General features: G+C 62.4%; 1 protein-coding gene across 2 annotated transcripts in view; it reads left to right on the forward strand.

The window, feature by feature from the left end:
• LOC119098601 (decaprenyl-diphosphate synthase subunit 1) overlaps positions 1–17,695 on the forward strand; it is a gene marked incomplete at its 3' end in the record, with an annotated part of 38,422 nt that extends 20,727 nt beyond the window's left edge. For both annotated transcript variants that reach the window (XM_037221568.1, XM_037221569.1), the window contains 5 exon segments: positions 1,614–1,755; positions 9,612–9,701; positions 14,753–14,884; positions 16,152–16,346; positions 17,459–17,695. In XM_037221568.1, coding sequence (XP_037077463.1) covers positions 1,614–1,755; positions 9,612–9,701; positions 14,753–14,884; positions 16,152–16,346; positions 17,459–17,680 — 781 coding nt within the window.
• Positions 17,696–18,535: the final 840 nt, after the last annotated feature.

Genomic DNA, 18,535 nt, shown 5'->3' on the forward strand with positions numbered 1-18,535 from the left:
AATCTGCCGCATGCTAGTTGGTGGACTTCGGCGAGGCTCACCACCTACCGCGTAAAGTACTACACCGCAGACTTCGGAACCAACCACTGAAGCTGGCCGCGTCGGCCGGGGCTCGGCGGCGGCGGCGGTGGCGGCGTCCGGGCCTCTCCCACCGGCGGCCATTGCGCCTGTCACGTCCTACTTGGCGCGGTGGCGTCTCTGAATCGGCGTCGGCGCCGCGCGCCGCGTCTGTGTCGACACCGGCGCGCCGTCATTAGCGGGGGCCACCGCCGGAACAGAGCGTACCGGCTCAGTGGAGGCCCGGGCTGGGTAGCCGACCCGGCCCGACCCGGCCCGTCCGCCACCGCCGGCGCTCCGGGCACGGGCGCGGCGCGCGGCGTTGGTACGCCCTTGCGCCCTGATGCTGTTAAGTGCTCTGGTGCTCGGGTTAGAGTCTCGTAACATAGCAATGCTGTCATCGGCCAAATGGCTCCGTTGCTGGGTGAAATAGCTTCGTTTGCGCAGTTCTGGATGAGACTACTGAAGCGGCATGTCGTCCACAATGCTCGAGCCATTTGCGCGTTTATTCCCAGGCATAATCACATGAATTACGCACGGCGCTTGTTGGGCACAATCCACCGGTGTTTTTCATGAGGGCGCGAGCGGGCGGCCGTTCGCAGCCGGGCCGGTCGTCCGCCCGGGCCGGCCTGCCAGTCGCGTGGCGCGCCCTTCTCGGCGGCGCGCCGGGCACACACCGCACAATACAGTGGCCGCGGCACGCGCACGGCGCCCATTCACGCCGACCGACACGGTGCTTTTTGTGTGCTCGGCGGAAGTACACGTCGGCAATAGGAGCAAAAAAGGCGGCTCGTGGCCGGCCACGGCACGCAACGGCCGCCGGCGGTCGGTCAAGGCCGCGCCGGTGGTCAGCATGCTGGCTGACGACGCGGCGCGCGCGCTTCGCACACAGCTTGGCGCGGCGCCGATCACTATTCATGAGGCTGTGGCGGTGCGCGCCGACGCGGCGACGCTTGCGCCATCGGCCCGGGGCCGCGGCGGCGTCCGGTCGAGCCACTTTGGAAAGCGACCGCGGCTGCGGCGCCGGCGCGGGGCGGCCGGCCGGCCGGCGCAGGGGCCGCTGCTGGCGACTCTCTCCGACTCCGACCCCGGCTCGCGCCGGCGCCCGTAAACAGCCGGCCACGCCGCCTGGCCCGGTTCCACGGGCCGCGTGTTCCACTAATGGCGGGGCGCCGGCGGCGCGGCCACCGTCCCTCCGCTCCATCAGCGCGCGCGACCACCTCCGATTGGGCACACGATCGGTCACGGCCGGCGGCCGATCACCGGGGCCCGCCGCCGCCGTCGCCGACGACGGCCCGACGGCGGCGCGCTCCGCCCGCGTCGCGCCCGATTTCACCGCGTCGGCGCGCCGCAGCGCCATCCCTGACCCGGCCGCCTGACGCAGGTGCCTGTCGCCACCGCCCACGCTCGACGCGCCCGCCGCCGCAGGCCCTGCTGCTGTCCGCCTCCCCTGACGGGGCCGGCTGTCGCGGTACCGCCGCCATCGCCCACCCCTGACCTGTCGCACGCCCCCGCCGTCAGCACTGACCCGTGACCCATCTGATGACCTGCGGCAGGTTCCTGCTGCCGTCGCAGCGGCGTGTGGCCATGATCACGGAGATGATCCACACGGCGTCGCTGGTGCACGACGACGTGATCGACGCGTCCGACACACGCCGTGGCAAGGCCAGCGTCAACAAGTACTGGGGCCAGAAGCGGGTGAGTGTGCCGGCGGGGCGGCCGCGGGCCGGGGTCGCGCAGGTGAGGTGCCGCACGCCGCCGTCGGCAGTCGACGAGCGGTGGCCCGGCGACCTCAGCCGCCGGCGCGCAAAGTGGGTTAACAGCAAGCCCCGCGGTTAGCCGCCGGCGGTGGGACGAGCCCCGGCTAGCGGGCCGCCGGTAAGTGGGCCTGCGGCCGGCGCGTTCCGCCCAGACGGCTGCGCCTGCTGACGGCGCGGGCCGCTGCCGCCGGAGGCCTACAGCGGGTCCCGGTCCGGCCCGGCGGCGGTCCCGCCCCTGGCACCACGCTGCGGGCTGGGCGCCGGCGGCTGGCTGTGCGAGTCGGCAGCGGTGGCAGCGGGACGCGTTCTGTGCGCTGCTGCAGTCTCCGCCGGGATGCGGCCGCCCCAGCGTTGCGGTCTCCGGAGACCTCGACGCGGCGGGTCGTGTCTGGCCGGCGCACGTCGCGCGATCACGCCGCGCGTGATCCATCGTCAGATTGTGGGAACGCGCCGTGTGCGATCGAGTGACGACATGTACCACACGTGTACGAGTTTGGCGGCGAAATACCGACCACACGGAAAATGGAACAACATTCCGGTTGCGTTTCGAACATGCGCGTACCTTTCTCCAGCCCCGTTTCAATTATATTCAAGGCTTCTCGCTTCGGCTTAGTGATGAATAAGTGCGCAGTTTGTACGCTGAATCACCTAATAGGACTGTTGGCGGTCATTAGGATGATCCATCCGCCATCATCCCGGTGATTTTATTGTTCCGCTGTCGTCATTGGCGTTTCTTGTCTCACCCATTTTCGTTCAAGGTACTTGTTTAAATTTAATTCTGCGTCACCCGCATTACCAATATCATGGCATTTCCTGCGATTCAATTCTAAGAGGAAAGCATTTCGTGCGTATGGTGTCGGCTTGTTTTCACATTAAAGCTCATTGGCTTTGCCTTGTGAATGTTGACAGTTATTTGAAAAAGGGTTGCCTAGAGGATTCGCTACAGCACAACTCCGATATCTCTAACCAGATATTTGATGCGCTTTGTTTCACCTAATCTTAAGAGATTCTCATATTGTAATGCCGTTTAAAAAATCCGCACGACCGAGAAGTAAGCGAGGAGACCAATTGCAGCTGTAAATCCTTTCTCACTTCATTAAAAGCTGCTTACATTTTCGATATGGCACCATGATATCAGCTCCTAAAATTACTGCGTTTGTGCCTAAAGGTGAATGAGTTTGGGCTTGGAGATCTTCGTACTGCATCTGCGTCCGATTTTAGGTCACGCTGTGTTCCTTACGTGAAGTCCGTGACATGACATAAACGCGCACTCCTGTTGGCGAACTCCGACTATCCACCAATCTCAGCACTCTGCCTAGTTAACATCACCTGTTAGTCAAGCAAGCACATTCCCGACCGTACCCATCCCGGCATCTCCGTCTGTGATGACGTCACGGCTCAGTCACGCCCCCCCCCCCCCCCCCGCCTCTCCCCTGTGACCCAGCGCCGCCACAAGAGTCGCGTGTCCGGGTCAGCAGCCGCCGCCGGCGCCGATGGCGTCTGCCGCCCGTTGAAGCGAGCGTCGGCGGCGACGACGGGCGGGCGGCGCCGCGACGTCCGCCGTAGGCCGCACGGCCCCGCCCGGCCCCCGCCGCCGGCCGAAAGTGACGCCATGTGCGCCGTCCACCGTCGACGCGCCGCGGCTCGGATCCGGGAAAAGTGAAAGTCCCGCCTGCCGGCCGGACGTGGCATCTGGGCCGGCCGGGGCGCCGTAGAAAGTGTGGGGAGGCGGCCGTGGCCAGGGGCAGCGCGCGGCGCACGCGCAGCATACTCATGCGCCCGCCGGCCCTCGGCCGGCTCCGTTACAACACTCGCCGCGCCGTCATTCATTTTCTCTGCGGCGTGATACGTCAGGCAGCCGCACGGCGCCACTCTCCCGCCGCCGCCGCCGCCGCCGCCGCTGCTGGTGATGGAGATGATTCTCTGCCGTCGCTGCGGATAATGACCGGTGCTGCTGACGGACACCGGCGCTGATGATGCACGCCTCCGATGATGGACACTGCCGATGATGGACACCGATCTTGATGCGGATGCTGATGGGCTGACGTCACTGCTGACGGCTGCCACGAGGAATGATGGTGTCGGTCGCCACGGCTGATGGCGATGGCCGCCTGCTGATAGTGACAGTCCTTTTCTTTTGACGTTATAACGCCACCGCTGTTGGAGAAAGAGGAGTCAACGGTGCCGTAGAAAATGCCCACTGCTTTTAAGGCGTTTGTCGCCGCTGTCCATGATGATGTCATCCACGTCTGTTGCTGCTGATTCCACACACCCGCCGCTGCTGCTGCTGCTGACGGTGCCGTCCAGTAAAGTCGTGTGATGTGAGCATCTTTGATAGCGCGGTGACAGAGCAAAGCTGTAGATCGATGGTAGTGCTGCGCTGTACCATTCGTGGCAATTTATTCCGCAATTGATGTATATGATATGTCTGATAACGTGGATAGAGTGGATAGAGTTAGCCGGTGATGAAGGCGGCCGGCTCTTGTGAATATGCAATTGTGAAGGACGTAAATGTCATCAATGGCGGCTATGAATGTCTCCGGAATCATCACTAGACGCTTTTGGGGATCGCACCGGTGGGTCAACGCAACGAACGTCGAGCGCCGCCATGTTGTCGCCGAACACGGCGGTGCAGGACCCGGCGGTGTCGGCAGCCGCGGCCGCCGACGGCGGTGACGTCAGCCGAGCGTTTCTCCGGGTCGAGGCAGCGCAGATGCGCGGCCATTTTTTCGCCGCTGGCCACCGCCGAGCCGGTCTCGGTATTCACGCCGCGGGCGCCCAGAAAATGGGGCAGTAAGCCGCTTGGCCGGGCCTGGCTGGCGGCCGCGGTGCGCGCGGTCCGGACGGGCGGGGCCGGCGCTGGGTGAAGGTCCGTCGCGAGGCCCTGTCCGACCGGCGGCCCGCGCAGCCGGCGGCGCTCGGCGCTGAAACTGGCCCTCGTCGCGGACGATTGGGCCACACCGCCGCCGGCCTCGCCCGTAACGGCGGCCTAGGAATCCGGCGGGCGGCTGCGCACACCGCGCGGATTCGTAGCCGGAATGGATGGCCGCGAGCTTTCCAGAGTGGCTGGGTTTCTCTCCTTCCGCCGCCGCCGGCGGTCGGCGCTGGATGGTGGGTACGAGCCGTGGGCGGGCGCGCGCGCCGCGCGGACCGCTTCAACGCGCCGCACGGAGGCCGGCCGCCCGCTCGCCCGAGCCGTCTGGAGAGGGCCCACCGAGAAATAGCCGGAGGGAGGGCAGGGACGGGTGCCTTTTGCTCGGAGGGAGATGGTGTCCGTGCGGGGGAAAATGCGGAGGACCAAGACGATCTTCCGTTAGACGCATGTTTGGAATATAGTTGCTCGTGGATGGCGTAGCCCGTCATCATTGTGACCGTCGCAGCGCATTGGTTTGGTCTCCTGGATTTTCTGAGTGCTCACTCACTGCTCACCCACGGCCGCTCACCCACTGCTCACCCACGGTCACTGCTCACCCACGGCCGCTCACTCACCCCTATCGTCTTCAGCACTACGTGGATAGAGTAAGCCATGACCTAGGTCACAGCCATGTAAGCCGCGCCCTTGTGTTGAGTGTGTACTCACCGTGCTGCTGCGGTGAAGTTTTTTTGTCTGGCAGCGTGTGGTGGGGAGCAGTTTCTCGATAACGCCGCCCCGAGATGTGGTCGCCCAGGGTCGTGTTTCAGTGACGACTCGGGAGCCCAGTGGTTACCTTGGTGGTGTACTGACCGTGACACGGTGGTCGGCTTCCGTCTTCTACTGGCGTCTGGGCACGGATGCTCGCCGTGATCAGGCGAGGTTTATTGTGGCGCCAGCCTTCTAACAGACGTCCAGACAACGTACGCTGAATGGTGCACACCGACTCCCTGATAGCAGATGCATCCGTGTTCAGCGAAAGATCAAGCTGTTCACACTGGCTTCCAGACTACCTATACTACTTCCTACCTGACCACTTCTTCCAGACTACTATCGGCCTTTCTAGGCGTGACGTCTTGTGACTGGAGGACAGGGACTGAGGAGACGCAAGCATAAAGGCGCATTCAATAGCAATTATTCGCTGAATGCCGTCCCAAAACGGATGAAGGATGTCTTTTTAACAGGCCGAAAAATGAAGACATTGTGGGACGAAGTGACAAGCGTAGCGAGAGGACGTTTTACGCCGAGACATTGGGCGGCAGCACGCTTTCATCACAGACGTGCGTCGGCCGGCGGGTGGTCGGGTCGGTCCGTCGGTCGGCATCGAGGGCAGGCGCGGCGGCAGACGGCAGCTGACGGCGCTGCTCCACTGCCGTTATACCGCGTCAGCTGCCGGACACGCGTCTCGCGGCCCGCGCCGGTTTCGCCACGAGCGCGCCGCGTTCGGCGCCGGCGGTGTCGCCTGGCGCTCGGTGGCGTCGCCTGAACTCGGCGCCACCCGCATGAGCGGGGCCGGGTGGTGCGATGCGGCGTGTCGCCCAGCTGATGGCCTCGCCGGGTGCCAGTCGGGCCTGTCGCGCCCTCCGAGCCGTGGTCGGTTACCGGCCGGACGGACGGTTTCTATAGCGAGTCGTTGCTCCCACTCGGCTCATCTCCGTATAACGGTCGGTGGCCGGCTCGCCGCACGAGGTATGCTGACACCACGGCCGCCGGCGCGCGCACGGAGCCGACAGCGCCCACCGACCCGGCCCGTGCCGCCACCCCCGACCCGGCGCGCTGGCGGCGGCACGCGTGCAGCGCCCGCCGGCGACGCTCGGCGGGCCAGGGGTGGCGCGCGCCAGCCCCGGCGTGAGGTGAGCCAGCTCGGCCCGGGTGAGGGCGATTGGGTCCGATTGCTCGCGGGGCGGGCTCGACTCTGGCCCACCTGGCCGTGTGTGGCCTTGGCTGCAGCTGCAGCGCTTGCGGCGTCCATCTGAGCGGTCTGCACCGGCTCTGGACCAAGAGCAGCAGACAGTGCACAGTAGGTCGCCTATCTGCCCGGCGGCGGTTGAACAGCTTGCAGGGTGGTATCTTCTCGCCATCTGCTCGCGCTTGGGTCACTGGGTCCCTTCCCGTGGATGGCATTCCTCTGGCTGTGTGTCATGTAGTGCCGCTTTCCATCCGTCCCTCTGTCGATGGTTTGCCATCCAGTCTATCTTCATGGTCGCCTTCCCAGGGAACCAAGCGCCAGCGGATCCGTCCCCACTCGCCATCTCACCGGACAGTCATTAGATCCGCTCACAGAGCCGTATTCCCGCTGTACCGCGTCTCTCCGACTTGGTCACCGTCATAGTCTTCTCACGGAACCGGTTGTCACTGGATCAAGTTTCTGCATCGCGTTTCCGCCGTACGAAATGTCACTGGATCCGTTCTCCGCATACTCTCCCCACTAGTGTTTGATCATTGGTCTCCCATCTCCGGCTCCACGTCTCCGTCTCTCGAAGTGTCACTAGATGCATCACCAACGTCGCCTTCGCGCTAGACCACGTGGCGAAGGATGCGTCTCGGCGCCGCCTCGCCGCTGGACGAGGTGTCACTGACTCGGGTCTGCGCCATCGCCGGGCCGTTGCCCAGGTGCGGCTTGGCCCGCCCCTCCTCATCGCTCACCCCAGTCGCCTGCGTTCCTGGACCCGCCCTCATCACGCGTCCTCAGCGGCCGAGTCATTCAGCCCCTCCCCTCATCGCATGCCCGGTACGGCGAGCGGTGCCATCGGCCGGTGGCCATGGTCTGTTGGCGGGCTTCGCTTCCTGGCACGTGATCGTCGTGCCTGCACCAGGAGTGTCGCCGCCGGCGCCAGGAGTGTCGCCGCCGGCGTCAGGAGTGGGTGCTCCGGTGCCAGGAGAGTGTGTCCGCTGACACCAGGAGTGTCGCCGCCGGCGGTGGGGCAGATGCACTGCTATTTGTCGCTGCAGGAAGTGAGGGACGGCACGTGAGCGGGCAGGGTCGCCATAACAACGCAGTGGGCTTAGAGTGCGGCGTGTGTGCAGATCATGGGCCAGCCACGGTGGCGATCCAGCGGCCCCGGCATATGTGCAAGTGGCTGGTCTGTTCAAGCAGTCCTCGGAATTGCAGAAGCAGTGCCTTGAGTTATAATGGAGATTTGCTCTTTTCTAAACTTCTGGTACTGTTAACGCATTGGAGACTCAAGTAACGCCAAGATCACCATAATTGTGTGGGATATGATGTGTAAAAGCTATGTCATGCGACATGAAATGTAGCATGACAATGGTATGATATAGATCCATCATACACGAATGAATATGATTCATGTGCTATAGTTTATGGCCATACTCTAGGTAAGAAACTCTTGGTAAAGGTTATGACCACACTATGCGTAAAAAAAGGAAGAAATAAGGAACTGATGCTGTCATGATGGCACTGACCGCTATGACCGCATCATCGACTGCATGTCTGATGCAGCGCGGTAATCTGAGAACAGCGTCAGCCTGCGACTTGCTTTCGCCTGGCGAAAACGAATGTATCCATCTAGCTTGGCCTTAACGGACATAGTTCGCGTGCGACTAACCAGCAGAGCCTCGTCTCCCTGGCACAGTTATCCGATTTACTGTGGGAAGACGCCTGGAAGGTACTCCGTGTCGGCCGCGTCACCCGGACGATCTCATGGCGCGTCCAGTTTCGCCGTTTCGGCGCGAGCGGCGGCCATGTGCGGTCGCGCCGGCCGCCGGCGGCGCGCGGCGCGCGCGCGACGCCGTCGGCGCCGCTCCGCCAGCAGGCGTCGATTGAGCCATCTGGCGGTGGTCGGCGAGAGGGCGGCGCCGCGCCAGACTGTCAGCCGCCGCTGACGTAACGTGCCAGCCCAGCGCCGCCTTTCGTAAGGCGGCACGCGCGAGCCAGACACGCCGCAATGGGCCCGGCCGGACGTCGGGGTGTCGGGAGGCGGCGCAGGTCCGACGCGACGGTGGCGCCGCCGCCGTCCTGCCGGCGCGCGGCCGAGGCTCGCCACCGATCGGAGCGTGTTTGGTGCTGTCTGGCCGAACGCAAGGTGAACGTGTTTACATCAACCGGCCTTGAGGAGTGAAATGCAGATTCCACGGCTCATCGCCTCATCAGGGGGTCAGGAGACAGATGCCTCGAAATTAATGAGGCCTCTTTGATGCGCCGCCAGCGGTGGTCTCCGTCACCCGCAAGGCAACAAGATATGCGTCGTAGTGCGACGCGATGCGTGAACTGGATGGATGGATTTCAGTGGCCAATCTTATAGACATGACATGCGAATGGCTGATGTGGATAGCCATGAGCGTTGCTGCCATTCGCAGCAGTACTGGGTTCGTCCAGCCTGATCGTACCGGGCCGGCAGTGCTGTTACATTTCATTAGGTAGCTGTATTAATACAATAACCTTGAGTGCCGCGTGACTGTTGCGTTGCGCCGTGTCGCTTGTTCATACTGGTGTTACCGGTGCCCTATAACGGCATGCCGTCCTCGGCGAATAAAGTATTGCTGAGCACTAGACTCGAACCCTAGCCCCTCACCGCGCATCATCGCCAGGACTCCGGTGTTTGTGTATGTCACTGTCTCAGCAGGCTTCGTGCGACAAAGTCGTAACGGTCGCCAGTCTGGTGCAGCGTACTGGCTTTCCAGGAGACCACTAAAGCGTATGATTGCCACAGGCGCTAGTGCCATCACATCAGGAGCTAGCTAACCTTGGTGATGAAGCCGTTGCTGTTCATATAAGTTTGCCTGCGCGATGTGATGGCTGTAGAGCTGCGACGATGGCACATGTGCGTGGGGAGCGGCGCCCCAGAGCCCGCCCCTTCCCAGCCGTGACCGCGTCAGATGCCCGGCGCCGGCCTGTCTGACCGCGTGTGCTCGCCTGCCCGCAGGCCATCATGGCCGGAGACTACATCCTCTCGGTGGCCTCCACCATGTTGGCGAGGATTCGGAACGATGACGTCACACTAGTTCTATCTCAGGTGAGTGTCACATGCTAGCCACGTGATGCAAGGTAGTGGGAATCCGTGAGGTGTGGTGATTATTTTACTGCCGTGGCAGAAGCCGTACTTTCGCTAGCATACTCATGACCGGCGTTCTAGCTCAGTGCATGCCATTTTGAAACTTGCGTTTACAATTAGTGAGTGGGATGAACGATAATGGAATTGGGCCCAGACAGTTTGATATACGGGAAACCATGCTTACTGTCCCGGCCGTGCCCCCGGCCGTTTCCGCGTTCATGTGATAGAGATGGTATGAGGTTCCTTCCTGAAATGGAGTGCATTGTCCCTTTTTTAAGCTGGAAAGAAGTTAGGGTGTTGTTTGAGCTACGCCGCTGCTTATGAAATCCGCTATCGTGCATATGATTAGCGTGGGAAGGGAGGCATCTTGCGACGTTTGTCGAATGAACTGAATGCTCAGTCAAGGCTATTATTCAACGCTGCACTGCCAACCACTTGACGGCATGTCCAACTGAAGAGCAATTTGCTTGGACTACTTAGCACACGGTCCAGTGTTTAGCTGTACGTCTGGGTAATACGATGATAAAACTTATTGTTGCGAATTAGACACTTTAAATGAGCTACCCGCCTTGGCATCCAACGGATGGACACTTGTATCAGGTCATTTAGCAGACAGTACGTGCTGGCATTACCCCGCGTTTGGACCGTTATTTTGCGCGGTTGAAGTCATTTCGAGAAAAATGATTGCGGTTGCCATTGGGCCTGTGCCATCTTGATCTATTGCTAACTAAAACTAACTCAGTTTTATGACATTAACTAAGTCAGTTTTTGTGGCGCACAATCTCCAAAACAGCTTTGCGTTTTCGGTACATGCATCACACAACGCAAAGCCTAGCCTCAGGGTATTGGGAACGCATGGTGGGACAGACAGTGAGTTGGCGTGCGATTGTGGTGATATGCAAATACACGCTAAATCTGATAGCTATCGGCGCAGTGGCGAAACCCAGCCGCCATCGTGTGCATGCACCAACGCGACAAAAACTATCGCCCATTGCGCCACAGCGGCGAAGGCCCGGCCGCGGACCGCGGCGGACGTGAGTACCGTGACGATGCAGGGGGCACAGGATCAGGATCCCGTGCGCTCGTGACCCACATGGGCCGTCCTGGCGCGTCCCTGTTTTCGCCGAGCGCCGTGCAAGGGGAGCGTGGGGAGCATCCTCGCGCGCCATTATCATCCCACTGGCCGGTCGCCGCGGCCGGTAAACACACGGACAATGGGGCGGTCTTCGGCATCCCTCGCTGCCCTCCGCCGCGACCGGCCGCTGCTCTGGACTGCCGTGCGGCCGGGCACAACATGTTTTCCTCCTGGAGGAGGGAGGCCCTGCCGCGAGGGCGGCGCGCATACCGGCGGCGCGGGCTGCGCGGCTGGCTCCGGTCCTCGGACGCACTCCGTCCGTCGCCAGTAAGCCGCGCGCCGGCTGTCGGCCCGGTCTGGCGTCTCGCTGCGGGCTCTGAGCGTGGGCTGTCGGCCCGACCTGGCGTCTCGCTGTGGGCTCTGTGCGCGGGCTGTCGGCCCGGCCTGGCGTCTCGCTGTGGGCTCTGAGCGTGGGCTGTCGGCCCGACCTGGCGTCTCGCTGTGGGCTCTGTGCGCGGGCTGTCGGCCCGGCCTGGCGTCTCGCTGTGGGCTCTGGCGTGGCGCTGGTCATGCCGCTGACGCCTGCCTCCGAGGCGAATGGACGGGACTGGCCAGCGGGACGGCCGTAGCGACGACTTAGTGCACCTTTTGCATTTCGGTTGATCTATTTTTCTGATTCACCCTTGGATCTGAAGACTGTTGTGACTTCTAGAATCTTGCATGCCATGTGAGCAGTTCGTTCACTTTTGCAACTTAATTTGCCTAAAATTGGCGGCAAAGATTAGCAACCAAGCGAGGACTGAGGACTTGGTTGTTTATATGAACCCTCTGGCACATCCCCATCCTTCTGATCCTCTTAGGAGAGGATCGCTTCAGCCGATCTTCCCCAACTGATCGGCAATCGGTCATACCCCGGACAACAACAAGGGGAGCGGGTGGAGAGGGAAGGCGCTGGCAGCATGTCGGCAGCGGCCGCGGCTGTGCGGCAGGTCGGCACGTCGGCAGGTCGAACGGCCCCTGTCCCGGGCCGCCGTCCTGGTGTGCCGTGCGTGACCCAGTGCTGCGAGGGCCTCCAGTCCCCGGACCCTCGTGGCCCGCCGCCCCGGACCCAGACCCTCGCGGTCCGCCGCTCCATCCCCGGACCCTCGTGATCCGCCGCCCTGTCCCAGGACCCTCGCGGTCCGCCGCCCTATCCCCGGACCCTCGCGGTCCGCCGCCCTATCCCCGGACCCTCGCGGTCCGCTGCCCCATGGCCAGACCCTCGTGGTCCGCCGCCCGTCCCCGGACCTCCGTAGTCCGCTGCCCTGTTGGTGCTTGGTGCGGGCGTCTGTCGCCAACCCCCGTTGCAAACCGGCCACTCACTCTCTGTGGATTCGGCTGTTTACTGATCGCCTGTTTTTCTTTAACGTCGATATTTAGTTGAAAGCGAAACTTGCGTGTAACACAAGCCCATGCGAAGGGTGATGGCGTGGGTTTATTGCTACTAAACTGCGAAAGTAATGACGTAATGTAAACATGTTGTGGCTTCAAATGGTGGCGGATTTTTGCCTCACGGCGCTTATCCGAACGCCTCGAATTCGAGAATCAAAATTATCTCCATTGATGTAGAATGCATGCTGCGAGGTTTTCGTGTGGTTTGGCAAATAAGGCTTTTGCGCTTGATATCTTGTGAAGTTTGATAAGTCGCACGCGGTCAGCTAAACCCAGCATTTCAAATGAGACTCCCTGTACTATGACATGCATGATGAATCGGCGGAATAGTGAAAATCCCAACCGGACGTGTTAACTAACGGTGTGTAGAATGAAGCGCTGCATGACATTCGCTAGCTAGGCTAGGAGCCCGGTCGAGGCCCTGACGCGTGTTTGATCGGTCCGGCGATGGGAGAGGACTTGAACGCAGCCGGCGATCCGCTGGTCACCCTTCCGTCCGTTCCGACCGAGCGCTCAGCCGGCACAGCCTCGCTTCCGGTTTGGCTGCCATTCTGTCCCCACTCCATCCTCGTTTTGGATACGACTGAATTGGCCCCAAACGGATGCGCCGCGCGAAGCGGCCTGATAGCGTCAAGTTCGTTTCCTGTTATCCGTGCTGACGCTGCAAGAAAGCGTCGGCGGGTCATGGCGGGCGGGACGTGGACCTTGTGGCGCGGGTAGGTACGCGGGGCGTCGCCGACGCTCCGGCAGCGCCGGCGATGACGTGGTGCTCCCCTGTCGGTCGCGCCGGAGCCCGCCATCGATCGCTGCGGATGGCAGTTCTGTCATATCCGCCATTGGTCGCTGCAGATGGCGGCTCCGTCATATCCGCCATGGGTCTCTGCGGATGGGGATAGTGCTGTCCTGCGCCTCGGCGAACTGGCTCTCTCAGGCGCCGCTTTTTGTCAGTGCTCTCACCGTCTGTGAGTGTCGCCAGGCGGACTCCTTTAGCGGCGCCATCCCTGTATCGCCGTGCTGTCCCGTGTGTGCCTGGGTTGACCGCTGACTCGTGTCCGCCTGGGTCGGTCGCTATCCCGTGCTGCCCCCCCCCCCCCCCCCCCCTCCACACTGGCCACCATGCCTTGCCCCGCACCATGAGACGCTGTCCAGCGCCGCCCCGCATCAGCCGCTACTGTCCACGCCCCGTCGTTGCCGTCCCCGCACCGGCAGGCACGCCGTACCTGCCCTCACCCCGCCGCCATCCCCTGCTTCCCTGCGTGGGGCGCGCGGAGCCGGGCGCGGCGTGAGGCATGTGGAGCGGCGGCGTCAGCGGCGGCGCCAGGCCCGCCGGCCGGCTGCTAACGGGCCGGCCGGTCGAGCGCGCGTCGCCGACCGGCGTCTGATCGTGGACCCGATGTCGTTAACGGGCCGGCGGCGGCGCGCCGCGTCGGTCGGCTGGGCCGAACCCGGCCGGCGGCCCGTTACACGCGCCAGCTGACGTGAGCCCGGTCGCCCTCGCCGCCGCACGCACCGCGCCCGGGCGCCGCCTCATCGGTACGTCACCGGTTGTCGCCCCGACTCTCGCCGCGTGCGGCTTCTTCTCTCCGCTGCGCGCACCGGGCTCTCCCTCCAGTGCTTCGCTCGTCCGGTGCCGACGTCCCCTGGTTGATGGGCACGAACGTTCCCTGGCCAGCAGTACGGAGGGCAAACTCCCCCCGGCGTGACCGCTCCACGGGAAGCCTTCTTCTCGCCGTTCTTCTCCCAGAGGACGTACCTCTTCTTATCCTGCTGCCATCGAGAGCCGACTGTCCCCGCCCCTGGGCGATAGAACTGCCGCGTCCCCCCTGCGGACTATTCCTTCTCCAGTGCTTCTCATCTCCTAAAATTACCTTTTGGCAGGCATAGAAGCTCCCTTTTGAAAGGTCGTGCCGGTTTCGGTCCTGGTTTCGATCGGCCGCTATCCTGGCGAGAGCCGAGTTGCAGTGCGTGTGGAATGTTGCATGATGCATACCATTGACTTAGAACACTGCTAAGGCTGGGAAAGACTGTATTTTGCTTGCTCATCGTTCATGCTCAAAGCCGCCTAGTGTGCATGAATATTGTAATAGCACTTTCTGTCTCTTTAGAAATGTTCCACGTGAACAATTTCACACGCACCACCGTGGACCATGACCATTCTCCACCGAGTATTTACCTGGTATCGTTAGAGATTGAGATTGTGTGACATCAGCGTGGTGGAACAGTCTTACTGCTGTGCTGGCCGGAGTGTTTGGGTCGCGTTTGTCACTGGAGGGTGTTAACACTGACCTGATGCCTGCAGGCATTATTTCATGCAACTGCACGTGTGGTTCAACGAACGAAACCGCGGTCATTGAGTCGCAGAGCCCATTTACATGCATTCTAGCCGCTTGTTGCGACAGCGCTTACTTTGCCACATCGCTTGCACGCACGCCCAGCTAGTTTATGTGTCCGTGGAAGCCCTGGTGATTAATAGCGTTGACGATGTCTGAACCTTCCGCTGTTACAGGTTTTAGCAGATTTAGTGCAGGGCGAGTTTATGCAGCTGGGGTCGAAGGAGAACGAGAACGAGCGGTTCGCTCACTACCTGCGGAAGACATTCAAGAAGACGGCCAGTTTGATCGCGTACAGCTGCAAAGCGGTGAGAGTGGCGCGGTGTTGGAACGGCTGCGAGCGGCCGCGGCGACCTGGTCTGGCGGCGCGGCGGTGGAGGTCCCCCGCGCAGACGCACCCACCTCCGCCGCCACCGCCGCCGGCGCCGGCGATAGCGCGGGCGAGCGGCCGCGGCGACCTGGTCTGGCGGCGCGGCGGTGGAGGTCCCCCGCGCAGACGCACCCACCTCCGCCGCCACCGCCGCCGGCGCCGGCGATAGCGCGGGAGGACCGGGGTCAGCAGGGTCGGCGCCGGTGAAAACGGGCCAATAGAGGACGGGGCAGAGGTCGGCAGCCCAGCCGAGATCGGGGCCAAAGCCGAGCCGAGCCGAGCGGCCCAGACCGGCCCTGTCCTGCCGAGCAGAGCGGACCGGACCGAACCGACGGCCGGCACCGACCCGCTGACGGACCGGAACACAGGCCGGCACACTGACGGACCGGAGCACAGACTGAATCGTTGACGGACCGGAGCGCAGACTGATTCCCTGACGGACCGGAACACAAACCGACCCTCCGATGGGCCGGAGCGCATACCGATCCACTAACGGACCGGAGCGCAGACTGATCCTCCGACAGACCGGAGCGCAGACTGATCCTCTGACGGACCGGAGCGCAGACTGATCCTATGACGAACCGGAGCACAGACTGATCCTCTGACGGACCGGAGCACAGACTGATCCTTTGGCGGACCGGGGCACAGGGTGACCTACTGCCGGATCCGGACGTAGGCCGGCCTTCTGGCAGAACAGAACAGTGTCGGCACGCTGGCCGCCCAACGCCTGTCAGCATGATGCAATTCAGCCGCCCACGACATGTTCCGCGCAATATTTCAGTTGGATGGAATGCTGCATTAACGCCGATCACCTGTTACCTCAGGTTTCACCGTGTTCGAGCTTTGGACCATACGGTGCCTCTTGAATGATATCGCCGCAATCGTTTGCTCTAGATAGGGTTCGCCCTCAGATTGCGCGCCACTTGTAGCATGTGGCACCATCGTGCCGTTTTCACTGACCCTTTTCGGAGTACGATCACTCAGCTCGCGGTTTTCACCTGAACCTCGGCCGATTTCCTTATCTGCCTCAGTCGCAACAGATGTCGGTGATGAAATTAGGTATGCACTTTTCTTCAGAACCGTTAGTCTCAACCTAATGAGCGTGGGTTTTCTGCTGCGTTGTCGAGCGCGCGTCCTGCCATCTCCCGGCCGTTTGGGGATCTTCCGCTGCCCGTCGCCCAGGTGACGCCACCGTCTGCCTGCAGGTGGCGATCCTAGGTGGTGCGGATGACGAGATTCAAGAGGTGGCCTTCCAGTACGGCAGGAACGTGGGCATGGCGTTCCAGCTGGTGGACGATCTGCTGGACTTCGTGTCGTCCTCCAATCTGATGGGGAAGCCGGCGGCGGCGGACCTGAGACTGGGCCTAGCCACGGCGCCGGTGTTGTTCGCGTGCGAGAAGGTGAGCCGCTTCCGGCGCGCCGGGCCGCTGCACTACAGACCTGTCGTATGTCAGGGGTGCCTGGCTGTCTGCCTTTCGGGCCAAATTGGACTGTTTTGGACCAGTGATGATGACGAGGATGACCAGTGACGATGCTAGTGTGACCATGCGCTGACATATATCCCCGAGTACTTGCATGTATTAAGAGCTCCTTCACCACATGGTTTATCGGCCGGAAGCCCCAGAGACCACTGCTTCGTCGTGATTGGCGAATGGTTAGTCAGCTGCACTACGTTAAAATTACATGTAATTTGCCAGTATGTCGCAATCGTTTGCGAGAATGACTGCATTGCCACTCAATCTGTTTCTCAAGTGCCTATGAAACGTAAGTTTTTAGCAACAGACTAAGTTTACGTAAGTTGTTCAGTGCATTAGCGAGGGACGTTATTCACATGGATAAGACAGTAGTACTAGCCTTATTCCTCGGATAAAAATTTGCTTTTTGCCTTCAGCTATTGTTTTGATAAAGGCACGTTGCCGAAATATTAACCCAACTACATCGCCATTTTCCTGATTTTTTTTTCTCTCCGGGGAATAAGGCTAATACTACTGCCTTACAGACTAAATTTATATGAGAGGCCCTTCATCGTAGCATCTATGCAATAATCTGATGTCATTTCTCCTGCCTTTATCATGACTGTTAAGTGATCATGTGTGACGTGTAGAAAAAAGTATTGAACTAACACAACAGCGAAAAACTGACGAGCTCGTCTCAATGACTAAGCTGCTGCCGCCAGTGCTACGTTGGTTGTCTCCGTGCAACATCTCTGCGTGGTTGCCGCACGTCTTTGTTACCATCGCGTTTGTTTGAGTGCTGTCCGCGCTGCCATGTGCTGCCGGTGTGGCGGTATTGCCTTCCCGCCGTGTGTTGCCCGTGTGCTGCCGGTGTGGTGGTGTTGCCGTCCCTCCGTGTGTTGCACGTGTGCTGCCGGTGTGGTGGTGTTGCCGTCCCTCCGTGTGTTGCACGTGTGGTGGTGTTGCCGCCCCGCCGTGCGTTGCCGTGTGTTGCCGGTGTGATGGTGTTGCCGTTCCGCCGTGCGCGGACCGCCGTGTGACGTGCCGCCCGTCGCCAGTTCCCGGAACTGAACCCGATGATCATGCGTCGCTTCACGGAGCCCGGCGACGTGGAGAAGGCGTACCGCTGGGTCATGGACTCGGAGGGTCCGCGGCAGACCCGCATCCTGGCCGAGACCCACTGCGCTGAAGCCATCCGGCACATCAGCCAGCTGCAGACGTCGCCTGAGCAGCGCAGTCTGGTCCAGCTGACGGACCGCGTGCTCAATAGGATGAAGTAGTGCGCCGACGCCGGCCGGCTGTGGGGCGGCGCCGACGCCGGCGAACGCGGCCGGCCGGCTGTTGGGCGGTCTGGCCACGGCCGCGGTCACAGACGGGCTGTCTGGGCCAGACGCGACCTGCCGCGCCGGCCTGTCCGGCACTAGAGGCGGCCGCGGCGGCGCCGCAGCCGCCGTCATGGCGCGGGCGCCGCCGCGTGCTTGGGAGTGCGGGTGTGTCGAAGTGTCTGCGGGGGGACTACACGCGAGAGCTGGGCTGGGGCCTGCGTCAGAGGGGTGCTGAGGGGTCGCTGGTGCGAGGGCAGCTGGGCGCGACTCCCCTGAGTGTGGGTGTGTGGGCGCGGCTGGCGCACAAGTTGTGGTGTGGGCTGAGTGACCGCTGGACTGTGCTCCCTGGCGGAAGCGTCAGCGAGCTTGTGTGGGAGGGCGGCCGCACAGCACCGTCCGATCACTGGGCCGGAGCTATGGTGTGAAGGCGGCGCTCGTGTCGGGCCCGAGCGAGCCGCGGGTCCGCGCGTGTGTCTGTGTGAGCCCGTCTGGCCTGCCGAGAGGGCCGGCCCGCCTGGAGGGCCGCGGTGCGCCGCCCTCTGTGCCGCGCGCGTGCGCCGATCGTGAGTGGTGCCGCGGGACCGCTAGCTTTAATCGCCGGCCTGGCACAGGAGAGCAGCGACGGGTCGCGCCGGGCCGGCCGGGCGTGCCCGCCGCCGCGCCCGGTCGCGGCCACCAAATCAAAACACGGGTCCGTCAGGCGCGGCTGGCCGCGGGCCGCCGCCGGAGCCGTCACGTGGGGGCTGCTCCCGCCGCGGGCGGGCACCGCCGGCGACACTAGCGCCCCCTGTCGGAGCGCCAGTGGCGCCG

Source organism: Pollicipes pollicipes, unplaced genomic scaffold (assembly GCF_011947565.3).
Source record: "Pollicipes pollicipes isolate AB1234 unplaced genomic scaffold, Ppol_2.1 Scaffold_4740;HRSCAF=5597_pilon_pilon_pilon, whole genome shotgun sequence".
Taxonomy (NCBI): Eukaryota; Metazoa; Arthropoda; class Thecostraca; order Pollicipedomorpha; family Pollicipedidae; genus Pollicipes; species Pollicipes pollicipes.